Below are 22,652 nucleotides of genomic sequence, written 5' to 3'. Positions count from 1 at the left end.
TACAGGCGGTTAAAATGAAATGAAATGAATTAAAAATGAAATGAAAATCGCTTGTCACAAGGCTTCAAATGAAGTTACTGTGAAAAGCCCCTAGTCGCCACATTCTGGCGCCTGTTCGGGGAGGCTGTTACGGGAATTGAACCGTGCTGCTGGCCTGCCTTGGTCTGCTTTCAAAGCCAGCTATTTAGCCGTGCGCTAAACAGCCCCTGATATGTGTTGCTGCGATTTGTGTATTTTTCAATGCCTGTCGATTTTCCTGCCAAAGGCTTTTTTCAGAGAGATTGAGGGAAGGATTACTTCGTTCATATGGGGAGGGAAGGTAGCCAGAGTTAGAAAGGTGCTGCTACAGAGGGGAAGGCAGGCAGGGATTTGGGTCTTCCGAACCTGATGTATTACTGGACAGCGAATGTGGAGAAGGTGCGGAGCTGGGTCAGAGGGGTTGATTGCCAGTGGGTCAGAATGGAGGAGTGTTTGTGCAGGAGGTCGGGGCTGAAAGCACTAGCAACAGCGCCGCTCCCGATAGCTCCGGGGAAATACTCGGAGTCCAGTAATAATAGCTTCATTGAGAATTTGGAGGCAGTTTCGCCAACACTTTGGGTTGGGGCAGGGTCTTGGGAAATGCCGATTCGGGGGAACCATAGATTTGGGCCAGGGAGTTGGGATGGAAATTTTCAGAAATGGGAGAAGGGGATTAAGACACTAAAAAATTTGTTTCTTAGGGGTTGGTTTGCAGGATTGAAGGAGCTGGAAGTGAAGTATGGGCTGGAGCAGAGGGAAATGTTTAGATACATGCAGGCTCGAGGTTTTGCCAGAAAGGAGATACAGAGCTACCCGGTGGAGCCGGCCTCCACATTGCTGGAGGAGGTGCTGACGACAGGGGGACTGGAGAAGGGGGTAGTGTCAGCGGTTTACAGAGCTATTTTCGAAGAGGAGAAGGCACCACTGGAAGGGATCAAAGCAAAGTGGAAGAGTTGGGAGAGGATATGGAGGAGGGGCTCTGGTGTGAGGTGCTCTGGAGAGTGAATGTCTCCACCTCGTGCGCGAGGTTGTGGCTGATACAGCTGAAGGTGATATCCAGAGCACACCTCACGAGGGTGAGGATGAGCTGATTCTTTGAAGCAGATGTGTGTGTACGTTGCGGGGAGGAGGGATGGCAGGGCGGCGCTAATCACATTCATGTTTTGGCCCTGTTCAAAGCTAGATGATTATTGAAGGTTTTTAGGGTAATTTCTAAAGTGGTGCACGTGAAACTGGACCCGGGCCTCCGGGAGGCCATATTCGGGGTGTTGGACCAGCCAGGGTTGGAAACGGTGTGGAAGCAGATGTTGTAGCCTTCGCCTCGTTGATCACCCGAAGGCAGATCCTGATAGGTTGGAGAGCAACCTCTCCACCCTGTGCCCTGGTGTGGGGGGACAGGGGGACCTGTTGGAATTCTTGACTCTTGAGAAGGTTCAGTTTGAACTGAGGGTAAGGATGGAGGGGTTCTACAATTCATGGGCATTATTCATTATGCACTTTCAAGAACTGGATAACATCGAACATTAGTTGGGGCGTGTGGGTGGGAGGGTTGTGGGGAGAGGGGCTGTGTGTTAATGGCGACTATGGGTGATCCCCAATTCCTTTTTGTCATTTGTTTGTGTGAACATGAGGGCTAATGTTTGGGGTTTGGTGGGAGGATGGGATTGTTGTTATTGATATGGGGATTGACATATTTGTTACTGATTATTGTTTATTGTTGGTGGGTGTAAATTTGTGAGAAAATGTGATAAAGGAGAATAAAAAAAATTAAAAAGGAAAAAGGCGTATGGTGTGTTGGCTTTCATGAACAGGGGGATTGAGCTTTATAAAACCGTGGTTATACCACACTTGGAATATTGTGTCCAGTTCTGGTAGCCTCAATATAGGAAGGATGTGGATGCTTTGGAGGTGCTGGAGTCAGAGTCATTAGAGACATTTAAGCGACTCTTGGACAGGCACATGGACAGCAGTAAATTGAAGGGGTGTAGGTTAGGTTGATCTTGGATTAGGATAAATGGCCGGCACAGCATCATGGGCCGAAGGGCTTGTACTGTTCTATGTTCCAATATATGCATCAGCCGTGATTTTTTAATCATAGATTGCTCTTCTTCACACCCTTTTCTTTTATTTCCATCACCCTCTTTTCAGTGAATTAACTAGGGCCCTTGCTTTCACCTTTGAATGCTACTTCCTTTGTGCAATCAAAAGCCTTTTAAGTTCCATTTTGCCAAATACTTTTGCAATTTCAAATCTTTGGAAAGGTATATAAGGATGTGGCAACAGGTTTAGATGAAGTGAAGAAGCTCATGTGGAGCGTAAACTTCAGCAGAGAGCAATTGAAGCCGATGGTCTGTTTCAGCAACGATCAAGGATTATGCAAGTTTGAACCCTAAGCATTGCCTTTAACAAGAAGGATTAACATTCTTCCTTCAGTTAAAAAAAAACAACTTTATTTCAGAATTGAATGGTGTTGAATTAAAGATGACAACTTTAATTGGTGAAACATATAAACTTTATTGAAAGTTGAATTGAAACGCAATTGCTGAAAATTACACGTGTAAAAATTGCAAAACATCACACAACTACAAGTAAAAATGTGCCAACAAATACAAAAATAAATGGAAAAACTAATAATTATTCTATACACTTTATTGGATTAATTATATCTTTTGCAGTGTAATAAATACAAGATATGCAAAAAAGCTTCAGTCACACGCAAAACCAGTTTAACTGAAGTTACAGTAGTTTTGTGCAAATACAATTCAACCTTTTTAATTTAAAGATATTTTCCCCCTCCCCCAAAAAACAAGCTAAAGTGGTTAAAGTTAGTATCAAAATGACAAATTTGGCACGCTTTCAAGTCACACAAATAAATTCCTGAATTCACTCTTCATTTATATGAAGATACTTGCTTGCAAAATTCAGCAAGTAATTGTCTAAAAATTTGTTATAGCTTTCAATTTATGAGGTAAATTATTTTGCTAATGATCTGACGTTTAAAATTACATCGTAGGTTGTAGGAAATCACAGTAAAGTCATTGTTATCAAACTAATAAAATTGTTCCCTTTTTTCCGAATGCCAATTCTTTGACTGAATTCTTTATGTGCAAATACTGTTAGAATTCCAAATGGGAACACAAACTATAACTTAAATTAACCCTAGAGTCAAATAGACCAGGGAATGTAAGCTAATTCAAGCTGTTGTGTTCCTTTTCAAAGAAAAGAGTTCCATAACTTCAGCGACCAGTACAAGACACTCTTCCAACAATAACGATGCAAGCACACTCTGTTAAGGTCTGCTAATAGTTTAACATCAAAACCCCTGCCTAGCATTCAGGTATTATTTTGTAACTCCTGTTACTTTAATACTAAATCCCTTTCACCAACACCATTTTTAGTAGAATGCTCAAAAGGCCAAAATTAACAGGAGGCCCAGAAACCCAAAGCATCTTAATGTAAGCGACTGCTTCAACATTTACCTGAAGAATGCAATTATTTCAATACCGTTGCTTTTGAATTCAAATATCTTCGATCCAGTCAAATGCCAAAAACACCAAATAACCTACAGTGACATCATTACCCAAAACATGTGCAGACCAAAATTTTACTTTGGTGGTTATTGTGCTTAGTAAAACAATTTGTATTATACCAAAACATTTGCCAATACATTTTCCTTTCTATTTCTGAGCTTCAAGAAACAAAGTCCTTTTGTTGTTTATTGGGTAGAAGTGGGATTTTAAATAATCCATCACTATGATTTATACCATACATCTGCTGGTATTTTGGCATGCAATCATACAAGTAACCTAGAAATATGGGCCTCTTGGATTTTGGGTTGAATTTACAAACACATGGCTGCACCGTACACTGCTCGTATGATTGACCTGAAAGAACATATGCAACCTTGTTGCTTTTTATAAAAAGCTAAAAGTAATTTACACTCTAGGTTCCTTTGCAACTGGCGAATTCATAAGCCACCAGTTTTGCAGCTTACAACAAAATAACTTGCACTTATAGCAGTGCAAGAAATGATGGCTTGCATAATATTTTTTTCCACTTCTGTTTCATCCAGAATAATATAGCAGCAAAACAGCTGCCAAAAATCAGTAACAGCCCAAACTATTATCAATAACACTGATATAATCTTTGCTGTTCTCACTGGCAGAGAATTAAATGTGGTGAAAGGGCTAAGGCCATCTGGATGTCACATTGGACCAATTTCAAGAAAATCTTTTTTTAAATGCGTTATACAAATAGAATGGCTGGCCACATCATATAGTGCCTATATTCCTGCCTCTATAATCACAGAAGTCACTGATGTTAAACTAACATTTTAGTGTAGCCTAAAATACTTAACTCCATCTTAGTGATATTAAAGAAGCTTAACTTATTCATAGTTTATGATGGACGACATTTGCAATACTTTGTAATATTACAACACATTTCTTTATATATGAACAACAACTATTTTGGGTGCGCCGTAGTTTAGTTTTTGTTTATATATTACAGCATGGCATCTTAAAGAGACTTTATTACAGTGCAAGGTGATAATTTACTTGTGCCAATTAATGCAAGTTGACTGCAAATCAAGGTTTAGCAGTTAGCTTTAGAGTGGCTCACTGTTGAGTCTTAATAGAGTTTCAGCTAGAAAACATTACAAGGCTTTTAAAATATTTAGGCACTGTTGTTTCTATTTCAGATATAAATTTATTTTTAAAAAGTTCATGTCGCCCATCACAACTCTACGCTGGGAAACACAAAAACTATTTCTTTGCTATCCCAGCATCTTAACATTAGTTGTGTGGTTATACTGGTAAACAAATACTCAAACCTACCAAGTTATCACACAGCATAGCTGTAAAAACTATTTTAGGGGAAGGCTTCAAAGCGTCACTATATAGTTTCCGACTTCATTCAAATATAAACATTAATTGCTTTGTCAGCTAAATGTGCTTTAACTGCCATTTACTCATTAGACTTGTAAAGTTGTTAAAAATGCTCCTTTTGCTTAGTTTTCCATTTGTTTAATTTCAGTTACACTGTTCCATGTAGTGAAAGGCTAAAGATTTTCTTTATCACTTCACCAATACTGCAGCAAAACATTAAAAGTACCTGAGGTGTTGACTGCAAGTATTGGTGATCAGCATGTTACCATTCTCATCAATTAAAATTTACTCTCGTCCAGAGATAAGTGGAACAAAGTTATTTTTAAAAATTGAAATGAGAAGTTTTAGGTTTAGAATATGACCACTGTCCTGAGAATTCTGTACCGCATTACAATGCAACATATGAAGGAAATTTTTCTAACAATGTGATTTAGCCTATGAAAATCATCTTCTGGAATAAAGAGTGTAGTTGAAAGTTTCAGGGCATCTGATTACTGAATTTTTGAATCAATTTACTGGTTGAAGCTTGTCAAATACTTGGAATGACATTCTCTTGGTTCAACAAAATAATTAAGGAGCCATTGAGTTTGTTTATATCAACACCGACTTCACCATCATCAATGTGATAAAGCAAAGTTTAAAAGTCTTCACTCTGGAAGTAAATCAATGATATTTGGTGACTAGTCTATGCATTTTAGATACACACCTCTGGTATGTCAAAGTAAATGGCAGCACTAGGATTCACCGACAGCCGTTCCCCTTGAATGCAGCTACTGGTTAATTTAGCCTTTCACCCCGTAAGCTGATCTTCATGCATAAAGGCGAGTCACATGCATACTAAGTGGTGCAAGAGCCCAAGAACAACACCCAAATGGAGGTGCACACTGAATTCAAGAAAACCGTATCTTTCTTTGTATACTCAAATGGATGAAATGAAATGCAAAGTTCCTTGCATAGTTCAATATTACATAACAGGGAAAATGCGCTGTTCAAATAGATAGGTTTTCATCTTTATAATTCTTGGGCCCTTGCGTTATCTTAAAATGAAAGTATATTTAACTATTCCTTAGCTGAGTACTATAATGCCTCAGCAATTTTTTAGTTATCGCTTCTGTGTCATTTCAACAGCTATCCACAGCTATTTCACATGACTGGCATTGTTTTCTTAAAAACCATTTATATTTATCGTCTTATTTTCTAGTAATAAAAGACAGCTGTTTGATTTGGGATACAAAAACATGGGGCTCAGTTTCTTGAGTTTTTCTAATCAAAGCATAGAGGAGTACAGTTGAGAGCCAAGTCTGAGATGAATAAGCAATTGTTGCAGAAACAGAAGCATGCTGAACAATGTGGTTAATGTTATTTACTGTTGAATACCATTAGTACTCAAGTACATTATCTGATGTGTTGTACAACAGTGCTACAAGCTTAGTGTGGAGTCGACTCGGACTTATTTTTAACAATATCCAAACTATGGGAACGAAAATTATACATGGGAATTGAGTCACCCATTTACATGGGCCACAAAGTACAAAGTGCAGCAAAAAAAGGTTTGTTCTTCACATTTTTTCCAAAAGTAGAGATTGCGGAACGAGTAAACAAATTCACCTGAACACATCATATTTCGTTATAGAGGTTGCCAATTCCACTCTCCACATCATTAATACTCGTTCGCAGAGAATAGAATAGGAACACACGTTTCAGCGTACTTTACAAAAGTTGTTATTCCACCAATCCAACTGTTGAGCAGCATCTGATTTTTCTAAAAGAGTACTTCATTTTTTTCAGTATATGAAAGGTACACAACAGGATCTATTGGGTGGGATTCACCGACCAACCGCCGCGTGGTTTTCAGCGGTGGAGGCAGCCCGCCAGCGGGATTTACCGACCCCATTGTCAACCGGATTTCGCGGTGACTGCATCCCTTGTCGTTGGGAAACCCAGCGTGGGACCAGAATAACTGGTAGATCACGCCCATTGAATCCTTACTTACTTTGTTTTGCAGGTTAATGCACCATAAATAAAAACACTGCAGGAAAATGACCACTTTTTAAACTTAACAGGCATCTCAATAACTAGGGACAATTTAGAGTCATGCATTAAAAAAAACAGCTGTTAGATGTCACAATAGTACTTGCAAAGCTTCCTATGCAGCATTAAAAATTAGCAAATCATTACATACATACAAGGCAACCCCCTTTCTATAAACACTCATTCATTTCTCCAAAGGCCAAATAATTTTGGCCAAGAGCTGATGATGATCTTGAGATAGTGGTGGGGATAGAAAGGCAGGGAAAATTAAGGAAGTACAGACATACATGCAAGACTGTGCATTTGTGTGGGAGATACTTTCTAAAATTAAAAACAAATTTAACAAGCCTGATCAATGTACGTGCATAATGTAGCTACATTACTGTACAGATTTATTATCTGTGGTTTAGGATTTGTGCTCAGTACCAGACTCCGTATTTAAACACAATCAAAACACATAATCAATGATTGAATGTCTAACAATCAATCAAATACTCCAACTGTATACCTACTTATAACTTTGTTAATGCTTCTAGAAACCAAATTGATGGTAAAGGATCATTATACCAAGATCGTGTAGACCAATTCCTTGGAATAACTGTACTAATTTCAACTTGCATCTCTACAGGACAAGTAAATCATCCATTGCTCTAATCATAGAATCAAAACATTAGAAATAACTCCAGGACCTCCAGGCAGAATGTGTCATGCTACACAAAATACACTGATTAAATCTAGATTGACATTGGTTTGGTGGAATTAGCAGCTTTTAAAACTAAAGTACGAGATGCATGTGGATTTCCAACATGTAATGAGTGTTCCCCTGTAGTGAATTTGAACAGGTATATTTGCTTAACATTCCAGCTTGAAGTCTATGTCCTTTTTCAAACAGCAAATAATATAACTTCAACTACTTCTGGGACGGGCTATATTCCAGGCTCCTGGAAGATTTATAAAGTGTCAAGCTTTCTATTTTAATCATGTTAAATTTGTCTTCAGTAAAAGTGAGCTGAGAATTGCATTGATTCAGACTCAGTAAGCAAAAAAGGTATGTTTCATGTAACCACACTTCTAATGCAGACTTAAATGACTATGGTCAGCTAGTGGGAAATTATTAGAATTCCATATGTTGCATTCAAATATAGTTATCAATATTTGTAAATTCCCACCGGTTTTTCTCTTGTTTTTGTTTAAAGTCACTTGTTGAAACATACCTTGTTGCCAAAAAAAAAAGTTTTGCCTTTTTAGCAGCTCCAATTCAGCTTCAGGCAATTTGTTCGTTTTTGTAATTTGCTGTCTCAGTCCAATTCAAAATATTTCTGACCATGGACTTAAGTGGAGCTTAAAATTACGACTCAAAGAGATCTTGACAAACTTGTTTTGCAATTTCTGTGTTGTACTTCTCAATCTCTTTGTTCACTTCTGATAGATATTCTTCGATGAATGTGTCCATCACTGAGTTCATAGATGTAAGGGAAGTCAACATTCTCCATATGGTCCAGCAACAACTTAGTTAAAATTGCTTGTCGATGAATTTGAAATGTTTCCCCAAGATCAGTTTTGAATGCAATTTATCCTTCATGTGCATATATTGCCAATGAAATAATGAACAGAGAGAGGCAGAGAGAGCTGCGTGCGCCCACATAGGGAGAGGGAGCTGCGCGTGCGCACAGAGGGAGAGAGAGAGCGGCGCGCACAGAGGGGGAGAGAGAGCGGCGCGCACAGAGGGGGAGAGAGAGCGGCGCGCACAGAGGGGGAGAGAGAGCGGCGCGCACAGAGGGGGAGAGAGAGCGGCGCGCACAGAGGGGGAGAGAGAGCGGCGCGCACAGAGGGGGAGAGAGAGCGGCGCGCACAGAGGGGGAGAGAGAGCGGCGCGCACAGAGGGGGAGAGAGAGCGGCGCGCACAGAGGGGGAGAGAGAGCGGCGCGCACAGAGGGGGAGAGAGAGCGGCGCGCACAGAGGGGGAGAGAGAGCGGCGCGCACAGAGGGGGAGAGAGAGCGGCGCGCACAGAGGGGGAGAGAGAGCGGCGCGCACAGAGGGGGAGAGAGAGCGGCGCGCACAGAGGGGGAGAGAGAGCGGCGCGCACAGAGGGGGAGAGAGAGCGGCGCGCACAGAGGGGGAGAGAGAGCGGCGCGCACAGAGGGGGAGAGAGAGCGGCGCGCACAGAGGGGGAGAGAGAGCGGCGCGCACAGAGGGGGAGAGAGAGCGGCGCGCACAGAGGGGGAGAGAGAGCGGCGCGCACAGAGGGGGAGAGAGAGCGGCGCGCACAGAGGGGGAGAGAGAGCGGCGCGCACAGAGGGGGAGAGAGAGCGGCGCGCACAGAGGGGGAGAGAGAGCGGCGCGCACAGAGGGGGAGAGAGAGCGGCGCGCACAGAGGGGGAGAGAGAGCGGCGCGCACAGAGGGGGAGAGAGAGCGGCGCGCACAGAGGGGGAGAGAGAGCGGCGCGCACAGAGGGGGAGAGAGAGCGGCGCGCACAGAGGGGGAGAGAGAGCGGCGCGCACAGAGGGGGAGAGAGAGCGGCGCGCACAGAGGGGGAGAGAGAGCGGCGCGCACAGAGGGGGAGAGAGAGCGGCGCGCACAGAGGGGGAGAGAGAGCGGCGCGCACAGAGGGGGAGAGAGAGCGGCGCGCACAGAGGGGGAGAGAGAGCGGCGCGCACAGAGGGGGAGAGAGAGCGGCGCGCACAGAGGGGGAGAGAGAGCGGCGCGCACAGAGGGGGAGAGAGAGCGGCGCGCACAGAGGGGGAGAGAGAGCGGCGCGCACAGAGGGAGAGAGAGCGGCGCGCAATGAGAAATCCTGGCGGGCCACCTTTGCCAGCGCGAGGCAGGGAGCGAGCGCGCGCGCGCGAGGCAGGGAGCGAGCGAGCGAGCGCGCGCGCGAGGCAGGGAGCGAGCGCGCGCGCGAGGCAGGGAGCGAGCGCGCGCGAGGCAGGGAGCGAGCGCGCGCGAGGCAGGGAGCGAGCGCGCGCGAGGCAGGGAGCGAGCGCGCGCGAGGCAGGGAGCGAGCGCGCGCGAGGCAGGGAGCGAGCGCGCGCGAGGCAGGGAGCGCGCGCGCCGAGGCAGGGAACGCGAGAGAGACAGAGAGCGAGAGAGAGACAGAGAGCGAGAGAAAGCGAGAGAAAGAGAGAGAGGGAGGGAAAGAGAGAGATTGCTGGAATGTAGGAATTAAGATATTGGCAGCAAAGTCCCATTCACCCATGTGCATGCTATGCCCAAACACAAAAAAGGTAGTTTAAACAGTCTTGAATACTGAACTGGAGGTTTGAGTTAGAAAGTTCCCAAAGAGATTCAAAACAAAGTATTTAACAAAAACTGATTTTTAAAATCCATTTATCGATGTCAAGCCTAAATTACTAACTTCAAAGCACAAACTTGAAAGGATACATGGGTGATAGTCACTCTTTTCACCAAAGAAGTTAACAAACTGGTTTCCATTGTAAAACCAACCAGGCGGAGGCAGCTCCAAGTGGCGTTTCACCTGTAGGATAAAAGTTAAAATATTTTATGAAAACAACATTATGTTAAATATTTAATTCGAAACTTGTTCTCATAAATACACTTGACTATAGAACTCTTTTATACGGAGGTCGAAAGATTTGTTGAAATTAAGGCAATACAGAAGTCTCTGACATATTGGAAGTTTGCAGATGAAACTAGGCAACGTATCAAATAGCTAATAACTGCAGACTTCAGAATGCCATAATGTCAATCGGCATGAAGTAATGCACTTTGGAAGAAATAACAGAGAGGCAATATAATCTAAATGATGAATCATCATCGACTTGATTTGGGCCTGAACTTCTCGGACTGGCAATCAGCATTGGATTGCCACTCCAGTCCCAGATTCTTAACAATCTTTATTATTGTCACAAGTAGGCTTACATTATCACTGCAATGAAGTTACTGTGAAAAGCCCCTCGTCACCACACTCCGGCGCCTGTTCGGGTACACTGAGGGAGAATTCAGAATGTCCAAATTACCTGACATCACCTCTTTCGGGACTTGTGGGAGGAAACCGGAGCACCGGGAGGAAATCCATGCAGACACTGGGAGAACGTGGAGACCCCACATAGACAGTGACCCAAGCCGGGAATCGAATCTGGAACCCTGGCGCTGTGAAGCAAGTGCGAACCACTGTGCTACCGTGCTGCCCATTCTTACCTGGAATCCTGTCTTGGGAGTGGTGGGGAAAGAGTCCTGTGGGTCTGTGCAATAGTTGCAGAGAAGCCAAAACAGGTTTTAATTCTCACTAACAATTGGTGGAGCCATCCAAAGTTTGTGACTTAAAATCACCGTTTTAGGATAGTTCCCAGTGTAGGGCAATTGCCCAGGGGAAGTTTGCACTTCTGGACAATTTCCATGCAAACATTGTCTGGGAATTTTCAGGTGCATTTCCTCATGGATCTTTGGGGTATAACCTCAATACAACGTGGGACAGCTCAGAAGCTACAGTGCATTAACTTTGATTCTCTCTGCTGCATTACCCACTGAATATTCTACTTTCATTTCAGGCTTTCAGCAGCTGCAGAATATTGATTTTGCGGAATCCAAATGGTACTATTTTGCACAGGGTGCAAGAAAAGAGACATCTAGGTATTCATAATCTACAAATCTTGGAAGGTGATTGAGTAAATTGAAACGGAGATTAGGAAACAGTAGGATACTTGACTTTGTAAATGGATACATTCAAGACATTTATAGGGCCATCTTGTAAGGATACCATGCCAAAAATAAGGCATTATGCTAAATCTTTAGAAATTTCTGGTTAGGGCTCAGCTGGATCATTGTTGACAACTGTGGGTGCCACATTTTAGACAGGATGTCAAGGTCTTTGAGAGGGTAAAAAGGAGAAACCATTGATGAGGGAGTTCAGTTAGTGGGGAGATTAGCGAAGACGGGATTGTTCTCCTGCAAACAAGGAGTAAGGGGAGGTTAAGTTACCTAACAGGTATTTAAAATTCTGAGAGGTTTGAGTGCGCAAGTAGGAAGAAATTGATAAGTGGGTTGAACTTGAATTGATAAAAGGGGGCAAGAGGAGAAACTTCTTTGTGCAGATGTCTTTTTTAAGACCTGAAACAAACTACCTGAAAGTGTAACAAACCAAATTTTGAAGTAACTTTCAAAAGGCAACTGGACATGTACTTCAAGGGGACTAATGTGCAAGGCTAGAGGGGAGAAAGAATAACTAGGAGTGGACTAAATTGGGCAACTCTTTCAAAGAGCCAGACAACAGACCTGGCCAAATGGCTTCCTTCTGAGCTATAAGATTCTATGATTCTAAGACAACAGGAATCGACTGTTTCCCCGGTTGGTAGTAATCTGCAATTGGATTGCTGGGCAATACGCGTGTCAATAACAGACTCACCAATTTCCCCTCCCTGTCTTATGAGTTGTGAATCACCTCCACCTTTCCCCCCATGTCACCTAACCATGAATGCAAGAACACAGACAGCAACCGTACATCAGCATGCTGTGCCATTCAGCAGCCTCAACAATCTCTTTAAACTAACACAAGGGACAACCAAGAGTTTCAGGCTCACTCTGTATAATAAAAACAAATGATCAAATCTGTTGACTTAAGTACTTACATGGACATTCTTTATTTCTTGTTTGGTGAGGGTCTCAAATGTCTTGAGAGATTTCTTCTGTAGTTTCTATAAAACAAGAGTCGCATTAGTGAAATACAGGATTGAAAAAAGAATAATGACTTCAATTTTGAAAAATCAGCATCAGTTTCAGCAGGTAAAATGGCACATATTTGGTGCAGTTTAAGGGTCAGAAATATAACTACACAATCCAGTAATATAGCCATTGCATGAAGGAGATTTAAAAAGATGCATTTACAAGAATCAGAAATGGATCTGACACATTTGCATTCCACTCTACCTGGCTCGCACACTGTCGCAGCCAATCCTTCATGGTCTCCTCTTTCAGCGTGCAACCGATGAAAACAACGAAACTATCGAGCTTTCGCCCACTGGTCCTCCCATCACCTTGCAAAGGAGGTGGAGAAGGGCCATCTTGTAAGGGTACCATGCAGAACATATTAGTCTGGGTGTTGTGACAGATTTCAAACATTTTCTCAGAATCTGTAAGGCACAGTAAGATAATGATTTGCAAACAATGATTTACAATAAGAGAATGACTACAAAATATGTCCACTGGGAACATGCTGACATTCTAAAAGCTGTAGGAAAAGAATGTGAGCGCAAGATTATTGAAAACTATCACAAGAAAAGCTCAAGTTGATTATTTTTCTTTTGTTTCGATTGCATGCGACTCTAATGCAACGCTTGCAAGGCTTCCAAATTACTCCTAGGCCTTCAGTTTTCTCTAGCAAGCTGCATGGATGCAATGCTGCAAAGCTGAGGAGCAGCACGGTAGCAGTGGTTAGCGCTGTTGCTTCACAGCGCCAGCGACCCAGGTTTGACTCCCGGCTTGGGCCACTGTGCAGAGTCCGTACGTCCTCCCCGTGTTTGCGTCGGTTTCAAAGAACAAAACAGCACAGGAACAGGCCCTTCGGCCCTCCAAGCCTGCGCCGACCATGGCACCTGCCTAAAACTAAAACCGTCTGCACTTACGGAGTCCGTATCCTTCCATTCCCACCATGTTCATATATTTGTCTAGATGTCCCTTAAATATCACTATCGGACCTGCTCCTCCCACCTCCCCAGGCAGCACGCTCCATATATCTACCACCCTCTCTGTAAAAAAAACTTGCCTCGCACAGCTGTTCTAAACTTTTCCTCACGCACTTTAAACCTATGTCCCCGAGTACTTGACTCTCCTACCCCAGGAAAGAGCATCCGACTATCCACTCTGTCCATGCCACTCAATTTTGTAGACCTCTATCAGGCCGCCTCTCAACCTCCGTCGTTCCAGTGAGAACAGAGTTTATCTAACCGCTCCTCATAGCTAATACCCTCCATACCAGGCAACATCCTAGTAAACCACTTCTGTACCCTCTCCAAAGCATCTTACTCACAGCTTTCCATTCAGAAAAGCACCCTTCTACAGCTACCCTGTTTTCCGTGACCAAGCCAGTTCTGTATCCAACTTGCCAGCTCTCTTCTGACCGAGCTCTCTTCTGATCCCATGTGACTTCACCTTTTGTACCAGTCCACCATGAGGGACCTTGTCAAAGGCTTTACTGAAGTCCATGTATACAACATCTACTGCTTTTGTCTCATCTATCATCTTTCTAATTTAAGACAGAGGTTAGGAGAAATTGTTTCTTTCTAAGGGTACTGAATCTGTGGAATTCTTTACCACAGAGAACTGTAGAGACTTAAGTCTTTAAGTATACTCAAGGCAGAGATAGACAGATTTTAAATCAGTAAGGGAATCAAGGGTATTGGGATAAAGGCAGAAAGTGGAGTTAAGGATTATATCAGATCAGTCATGATCTCATTGAATGGCAAGCAGACAATATGGGCTGAATGGCCTACTTTTGCTCCTACACCTTATGGTTAGATGTTTGGCTAACGTGCCTATAGTTTGCTGCTTTGTGTCCGGCTCTTTTCAAGAACATAGGAATTACATCTGCTATTTTCAAATTTGATGGGACCTTTCCAGAATCTAGGGAATTTTGGAAAATTACAACCAAGGCATCTACTATCTAACCAGTCACTTATTTTAAGATCCTAGGATGCACGCCACCAGGTCCTGGAGATTGGTCAGCCTTTAATTGTTTTCTCAGCATCATTTCATTGTCGATCGTAATTTTCTTTCACCTCTTGATTTACATGTATTTCTGGGATGTTATTTGTATCTTCTACAGTGAGAACAGACACCAAAAATCTGTTTAACGTTTTGACCATTTTCTTAATTCCCAGACTCTCTCTCTAGATGACCACCAGTCGCTTTAATTACTTATTTTCTTTTGAAGACTTGTAGAATCGGTTACTATCTGTTTTTATATTTCTAGCTAGCTTACTCTCATATTCTAATTCATCCCTTTTTAAAAAATCATTCGTTGCCATTTTTTATATCCTGTCCAATCTTCTGATGTACCTCTACCCTTCACAGGATTGTACACTTTTTCTTTCAATTTGATATTGGCCGGAATTCTGTGGCCATTCTCCCCAGCGGGGTTTTCTGGTCCAGCCAACAGTGAACCCCTGCTGTGGGTTTCCCGGCAGGGGGGTGCATAGAATGAGAAACTGCGCTGACAGTGGCAGGACCAGAAGATCCCACTGTCAGGCCACAACTCCTGATGTGAAACATCCCACGGGGGTTGCAGAAAATGCCACCCAATGTCTTTAACTTCTTTAGCTAGCCACAGATGGTGCGTCCTTCTCTAGTCTTTGTTTCTCACTGGAATGTATCTTTGTTGAGTATTATGAAATATCTCCTTTAAAGTCTGCCATTGCATCTCTATCTTTAATCTAATTTCCCAGTTCACTTTAACCAGCTCTCGTCTTCAGAATACAATTGCCTTAAGTTTAAAACACTCGTCTAAGACCCAAACTTTTCACTCTCAAACTGAATGTGAAATTCAATCATGTTATGATCACTGCTACCCAGAGACTCCTTCACCATGAGATCATTCATTAATTCTGTCTCATTTCACATTACCAGGTCCAGAATAGCCTGCTCTCTGGGTGTCTGCAAACATGCTTTTCTCAGAAATTGTCCCAAAAATATTCTAGGAACTTATCACCCAGGCTATCATTGCCAATCTGATTCATCAAATCTATCTATAATCAACTATATAACCACCTATAATCATTGCTGTACCTTTTTTACAAAGCCCCATTATTTCTTCCTGTATACTCCATCCTACAATGTTGTTATTGTTAGGTGATCTAGAAACTACTCCCACAGGTGACGTCTTACATTTGTTATTTCCTGGATCACCTTGCTGCCATGTCTCTGTAATGGGCAATTGCTATTAGGTCATACATATTTATTTCAATTGAGCTGTCAATCGCCCAATAGCATGGAAATCCAGAAGCTGCTGTTAATGAGTCAACATTTCCCCCATAGAATGCACTGCAGCGGTTAACAAAAAGTACAAACCCCATTGCATTCATAATTGGGTAAAAACATTTTAACGCTGTTGGTCACGTGTAAAATCCTTTGGTGAGTTCATGGAATGTATCGTGTAGATGTTACACACTGCTGCCACTATGCGTCGGTGGTGGAGGGAGTGAATGTTTGTGGGAGGGATGCCAATCAAGTGGGCTGCTCTGTCCTGGATGATGTTGAGCTTTGTAGGGAGTGTTCTATCACACTCCTGACTTGTGCTTTTGCTGGGCTTTGGAAATCAGGTGGTGAGTTACTCGTTGCAGGATTCCTAGCCTTTCACCTGCTCTTGTAGCCACAGTATTTCAAGTTGATTGAATTTTTCGAAGAGGTGACCAGGTATGTAGATGAGGGAAATGCATTTGACATAGTCTACTTGGACTTCAGCAAGGCTTTTGATAAGGTCCTACATGGGAGTGAACGCAAGAGCCCATGGAATCCAAGGAAACTATGGCACATTGGATCCAGAATTGTCTGAGTGATACGAAGCAGAGGATGATGGTCGAGGGGTGTTTTTCTGACTGGAAGCCTGTGCCCAGTGGGGCTCTGCAGGGATCAGTGTTGGGGCCCTTGCTTTTTGTGATTTAGACCTAAATATAGGAGGGTTGATCAGTAAGTTTGTTAATTATCCATAAATTGGTGGGGTGGTAAATAGTGAGGAGGATAGTCTTAGATTTCAAGAGGATATAGACAGGCTGGTCAGATGGGCTGATCAATGACAAATGGAATTCAATCCGAATAAGTGTGAGTTGATGCACTTGGGAAGGACAAACAAGCAAGAGAATGCGTGATAAAAGGCAGGAGGACCCTGGGAAGCTCCAAGGATCAGAGGGACCTTGGTGTGCATGTACACTGGTCCCCTTAAGGTAGCAGGGCAGGTAGATAGTGGTTAAGAAGGCATATGGTATACTTGCCTTTATTAGCCGAGGCATAGAGTTTAAGAGCAGGGCAGTTATGCTGGAACTGCATAAAACGTTGGTTAGGCCACAGCTAGAATATAGTGTGCTGTTCTGGAATCTACGTTATAGGAGGGATGTGGTAGCACTAGAAAGGGTACAGAGGAGATTTACCAGGATGTTTCCTGGGCTGGAGAATTTTAGTTACGAAGAGAGATTGGGTAGACTGGTGTTGTTTACCTTTGAGCAGAGGAGACGGAGGGGGACATGTTTGAGATGTATAAAATTATGAGTGGTATAGAGTAGACAGGAAGAAACTTTCCCCCTTGGTAGAGGGATCAATGACCAGGGACATGGATTTAAGGTAAGGGACAGGAGGTTTAGAGGGGATGTGAGGAAATATGTTTTTCACCCAGAGGGTGGCGGGAGTCTGGAACTCACTGCCTGAAAGGGAGGTGGAGGCAGAGACCCGCTTAAAATTTAAGTAGTATTTAGATGTGTACTTGCGATGCCAAGGCATACAAAGCTTTTGGCAAAGTGCTAGAAAATGGGATTAGAATCATTAGGTGGTCGTTTTTGACTGGCGCAGACATGATGGGCCGAAGGGTCTTGGCTGTGCTGCAGACCTCTATGCCTAGTTCAGTTCAATTTATGGTCAATGGTAATCCCCAGGATATTGATAGTGGGGTATTCAGCAATGGCAATGTCTTTGAATGTCAAAGGGTGTTGGTTAGATCCTCTCTTGTAGAAGATGGTCATTGCCTGGCACGTGTGTCACGAATGTTACTTGCCACTTGTCAGCCCAAGCCTGGATATTGTCCAAGTCATGCTACATTTGGATATGGACTGCTTCAGTGTCTGACGAATCACAAACCTGAACATTGTGGAGTCATCAGCGAACACTTCTGACCTTCTGATGAAAGGGAGGTCATTGATGAAGCAACTGAAAATGGTTGGGCTTGGGACACTATCCTGAGAAACTCCTGCAGTGATGTCCTGGAATTGAGATGATTGACCTCCAACCACCACAACCATCTTCCTTTGTGCCAGATATGACTCCAACCAGCAGAGAGTTCCCCCCCTGATTCCCATTGATGCCAGTTTAGCTAGGGTTCCTTGATGTTATACTTGGTCAAATGCTGCCTTGATGTCAAGGACAGTCACCTTCACCTCTATTCACCTATCAATGTCCATGTGCAACATAGTGCATCTATCTGCATGCTTTGTCCATCAGCATAACCTCCCTTACAAGCCCACTGACTCCCACAACTACCTTGACTATAGATCTTCACACCCCACATCCTGTAAGGACTCCATCTCCATTCTCCCAGTTTCTTTGCCTCGGTTGCATCTGTTCTGATGATGCCACTTTCCAAAACAGCGCTGCTGATGTTTCTTCATGCCGGGGGCTCTGGTTTCCTCCCACAAGTCCCTAAAGTTGTGCTTGTTAGGTGGATTAGACATTCTGAATTCTCCCTCAGTGTACCTGAACAGGCTCCGGAATGTGGCGACTCGGGGATTTTCACAGTAACTTCTTTGCAGTGTTAATGTAAGCCTACTTGTGACACTAATAAAGATTATTATTATGGATGTAATCAAACATTGCTAGGATGAGCTTCAACAATGACCATATGCTCAATCTTCTCTTATCCACTGTGAACAAGCACGCAACAGACATTTAGTACACTTATCAAAAGGTATATGGGACAATTGCCTTTATTAGTCGTGCCATAGAATATAAGGGTAAGGATGTTATGACGGAGCTGTACAGAATATTGGTTAGGCCACAGCTGGAATAGTGTGTGCAGTTCTGGTCACCTCACTGTAGGAAGGAGGTGATTGCACTTTTTTTTGGGGGGGGGGGGGGGGGGTGGAGAAGAGAAGAGTACAGAGAAGATTCACCAGGATGTTGCCTGGGATGGAGCATTTGAGCTATAAGGAGCTGGATAGGCTTGGATTGTTTTCTTCAGAGTAGAGCATGGGGAGGGGGAATATGATTGAGGTGTATAAGATTATGAGGGGTTTGGACAGGATAAATAGGAAGCAGCTGTTCTCTTTTGGTTGAGAGTCAATCACAAGGAGCATACCTTTAGGGTGAGGGGCAGAAGGTTTCGAGGGGATTTGAGAAAAATGATTTTCACTCAGGGTGGTGAGAATCTGGAATGTACTGCCTGGGAAGGTAGTGGAGGCTGGAAAACTCACAACCTTCAAATAACACTTGGATGAGCACTTGAAACACCATCACATTCAAGGATATGGGACGAGTGCTGCAAAATGGGATTAGCGCGAGATTAAGGGTAGTTATTGTTGGTGCAGACTCGATGGGCCGAAGGACCTTTTCTGCTCTGTAGGACTCGTGACTATCATCAGTTTGCCCCCAAATTACGATAGTACTTCAGGTTACCAAATGTGAAATGCACACACTTGCCCCCAAAGCAACATGCCCCATTGACTTTGAGCTCAGAGAGATTATAGACAGGATGACAGCTCTTTAAAAGAGCTGTTAAAGACTTCCGGTGACGGCGGGCGGGAGGCGGCCGCACAATGGAGGGCTCCCGTTTGGGAACGGCATTTTCAGGGCTTTAAGCCTGGTCCCAGGGTCCACGGAGGCGGCAAAAGCAGGGAGAAGGCACAGAGGCGGCAGAGTGAAGAAAAATGTCGAGGCTGAGCAAAAGAACGTCCGTAAGGAGAACAGCTGAAGGTCCATCGGGGAGTGGAAAGGTCACCGCGGGGTCACCAAGGAAAATGGAGGCCGCAGCACCAGGGGAGGCCGCATTGCTTACGGCTGAAGAAATAACTAAAGTGATGGAATTCGAAAGGAAATTTACAAAATATATGGAGACAATGAGGAAGGAGATGAGAGGTTTTGAGTGTGCTGGTGGAGGAGGCGATTTCCCCGGTGACGAAGACGGTGGCGAGCGCAGTGACGGAGGTGCGAGAGCAAGGGGAGGCGTTGAAGGAAGTGGAGGAGACGGTATTGCAGCACGGTGATCAACTTGCCTTGATGGGGAAGGAGATGCGGAAGGTGATGGACATTAACAAGGATCTGCGAGGAAAAATGGAAGACCTGGAAAACAGATCCAGGCAACAGAATTTGAGGATTGTGGGGCTGCCCGAAGGAGTTGATGGATCGAGGCCGACTGAGTATTTTGCCACGAAGCTGGCGAAACTATTGGGGGAGGGGGAGGATTCCTCCCGATATGAACTGGATCGGGCTCATCGGTCGTGGAGGCCTGTACCAAAGGCGAGTGAGCCGCCAAGGGTAGTGACTCTGTGCTTCCGTAGGTACAGTGTGAAGGAGAAGGTCCTGAGCTGGGCCAAGCAGAAGCGTGCGGTGCAGTGGGCTGGAGCTGGTATACGTGTATACCAGGACTTTACGGTGGAGCTGGCGAGGAAGCGGGCTGCCTTCAACCGGGTGAAGAGGGCACTGTACATCAGCAAGGTGCAGTGAGGCATTGTATATCCAGCGAAGCGGAGTGTGACTTACAAGCTCAGGGACTTTTATTTTGGAACGGCGGAAGCAGCGGAGGAGTTTGCGAAGGCAGAAGGACTGTGGCAGAACTGAGAAATGGCCATGAGCCGCTGTAACCTCATAACTGTATTTTTTTCTTTTTTGTTTCACTGCGTGCGGGTGTATGGGCTAAAGGAGCCAATGTTGTATATATTTGGACAAGGGAAGTGATGGGACTTTCACGCAAAATAAGGGCTCTTTGGGGTGTAGGTGAATGTGCGGGGTTTCTGTGCTAAAAGGAGATTTCTGGGCTTTCCTAGGGCCGGGCAAGGTGGAAAGGGACCCGGGCGGGGGCCTCCACGCTGGCCTGTTTAAGCCGGCCAGTGAACGGGAGTGAGGTGGGGGAGGGGCTGCGGCCATCGGAGCCTGGCAGAACAGGGTCCGAGTGGTCTGGCCGGGGTGAAGGAACCGAGGTTGGGAGGAGTAGTTTTACAAGAGGCAGTGGCCGGGAGGAGTTGGGAGACTGGGGGGGGGTTACAACTGTTGGGTATCATGTACGGTACTCTTTCAGAGGTTGGAGGGCATTGAATGTGTGTGTGGGGGGGGAGGGGGGGTGGACTCTATAGGTCATATGGGCGGTCCTGGACTCCTTTTTCTTTTTCTCCTTTGTTTTTTTTTTGCTGCCACTGTGGGAGGGTTTGTTTTATTGGATGCATATATTGACAGGTGGGCCGTTGTTTGGGGTGGTTGGAGGATGAGATCATAGGTATTGTTAATGGGATTGATTTTGTATTTATTACCGTTTACTGTTTGTGGGTGGGGTGTAAATTTTGAAGGAAAATGTGAAAATGGAGAATAAAAACATTTTTTTAAAAAAGCGCTGTTAAAATATTCAGTCCATTCTCTGCACATTAGTCTCCTTAAGTGCATGTCCAATTGCCTTGTGAAAGTTACTTTAGAATCTGGATCCACTACACTTTCAGTGTAGTGACAGACCTGACAGACTAATCAAGCAACAGCCTGACAGTCAACTCACAAAATCATAACCTTTGAGATATGGTACCATCATGAATAGGAGAATAGACCCGATGAATGCATGGCTGGAAAGATGGTGTAGGAGGGAGAGATTTAGATTCTTGGGGCTGATTCTGGGGAAGATGGGACCTGTAAAAGCTGGATGGGTTGCACCCCAGCAGGACTGGGAGCAAACCTCTCGGGGGCAATTTGCTAGTACTTTGAGGGATGGTTTAAAACTAGAGTGGCAGGGGTTGGGAAGCTGAGCGTGGAAACACAAGAGAAACAAAGATAGAAAAGTAAAATGCAAAAGTGGATGACAGAGGAAGAAAGGGCTAGCTGGCGCTCCCCCTCCCCCAATACTTTCGCCAGAAATAGAGCAAAAAACATTGTGCAAAAATGTTAAAAAGATGTCTAAGGTAGACAAATTAACAGCATAAATATTTGTAAAGTGGTGATTATGTAGACATGGCTGCAGGGTGACCCAAGGTTGGAAACTGAGAATCAAAGGATATTCAATATGTAGGAAGGTAAGAAGAAAAAGGAAAAGGAGGTAAGGTGGCATTGTTAGCAAAGGATGAAATCAGTGCAGTAATAAGGTTAGCTCAGAAAATCAAGATGCACCATCAGCCTGGGTGGAACTAAAAAGCGACAAGAGGCAGTAAACATTAGTGGGAGTGTCTATAGGCCTCCAAACCACAGTGATAAGCTAGGGGATGGCATGAAACAAGAAATTAGAGATGCAAGCAATAAGGGTGTTACAGTAATCATGGGGGCCAGTTTAGCTCCGTTGGCTGGACAGCTAACTTGTGATGCAGAGCTCGGCCAACAGCGTGTGTTATTCATGAAGGCCCCGCCATCTCAACCTTGCCCCTTTCCTGAGGTGTGGTGATCCTCAGGTTAATTCCCTGTTTCCCCCCTCACTCCTTTTTTGAATACTGGGGTTACATTTACCACCCTCCTATCTGCCAGGATGGTTCCAAAATTGGAAGATGGCAACCCGCATTACTCCTTTAGTACCCTGATGTAGATTATCAAACCCAGGGGATTTATTGGCTTTCTGTCGCATTAATTTCTCCAGCACTATATTTTTACTAATACTAATTTCCTTCAATTCCTCAATCCCTAGCATTTCTAGGATGTGATTTGTGTCTTCCTTCATGAAGATAGAACTAAAGTAGTTGTTTACTTATTTTGCCACTTCCTTGTACTCCATTATGAATTTACGAAAGGGAAATCATGCTTGACAAATCTACAAAAGATCTACAAAAATAACTAGTAGAATTGAGCAGCGAGAACCAGTGGATGTGTTTTATTCAGATTTTCAGAA

The 22,652-nt window shown here is 44.0% G+C and overlaps 1 protein-coding gene across 1 annotated transcript in view; it reads right to left on the bottom strand.

Moving 5' to 3' along the window:
- Window positions 1-2,507: 2,507 nt before the first annotated feature.
- Window positions 2,508-22,652, bottom strand: part of dnaaf9 (dynein axonemal assembly factor 9) — a 279,052-nt gene continuing 258,907 nt past the window's right edge. Inside the window, exons 34-37 of the mRNA XM_072497670.1 lie at window positions 12,821-13,023; window positions 12,523-12,588; window positions 10,319-10,412; window positions 2,508-8,390 (exon numbers count right to left, since the gene is read on the bottom strand). Coding sequence (XP_072353771.1) covers window positions 8,284-8,390; window positions 10,319-10,412; window positions 12,523-12,588; window positions 12,821-13,023 — 470 coding nt within the window. The 3' untranslated portion in view covers window positions 2,508-8,283. The remainder of the gene's footprint in view (window positions 8,391-10,318; window positions 10,413-12,522; window positions 12,589-12,820; window positions 13,024-22,652) is intronic.

This window comes from Scyliorhinus torazame, chromosome 3, assembly GCF_047496885.1.
Source record: "Scyliorhinus torazame isolate Kashiwa2021f chromosome 3, sScyTor2.1, whole genome shotgun sequence".
NCBI lineage: Eukaryota > Metazoa > Chordata > Chondrichthyes > Carcharhiniformes > Scyliorhinidae > Scyliorhinus > Scyliorhinus torazame.
Note: the sequence above shows the minus strand (reverse complement) of the source record. Positions and strands in the feature narration are given on the sequence as shown.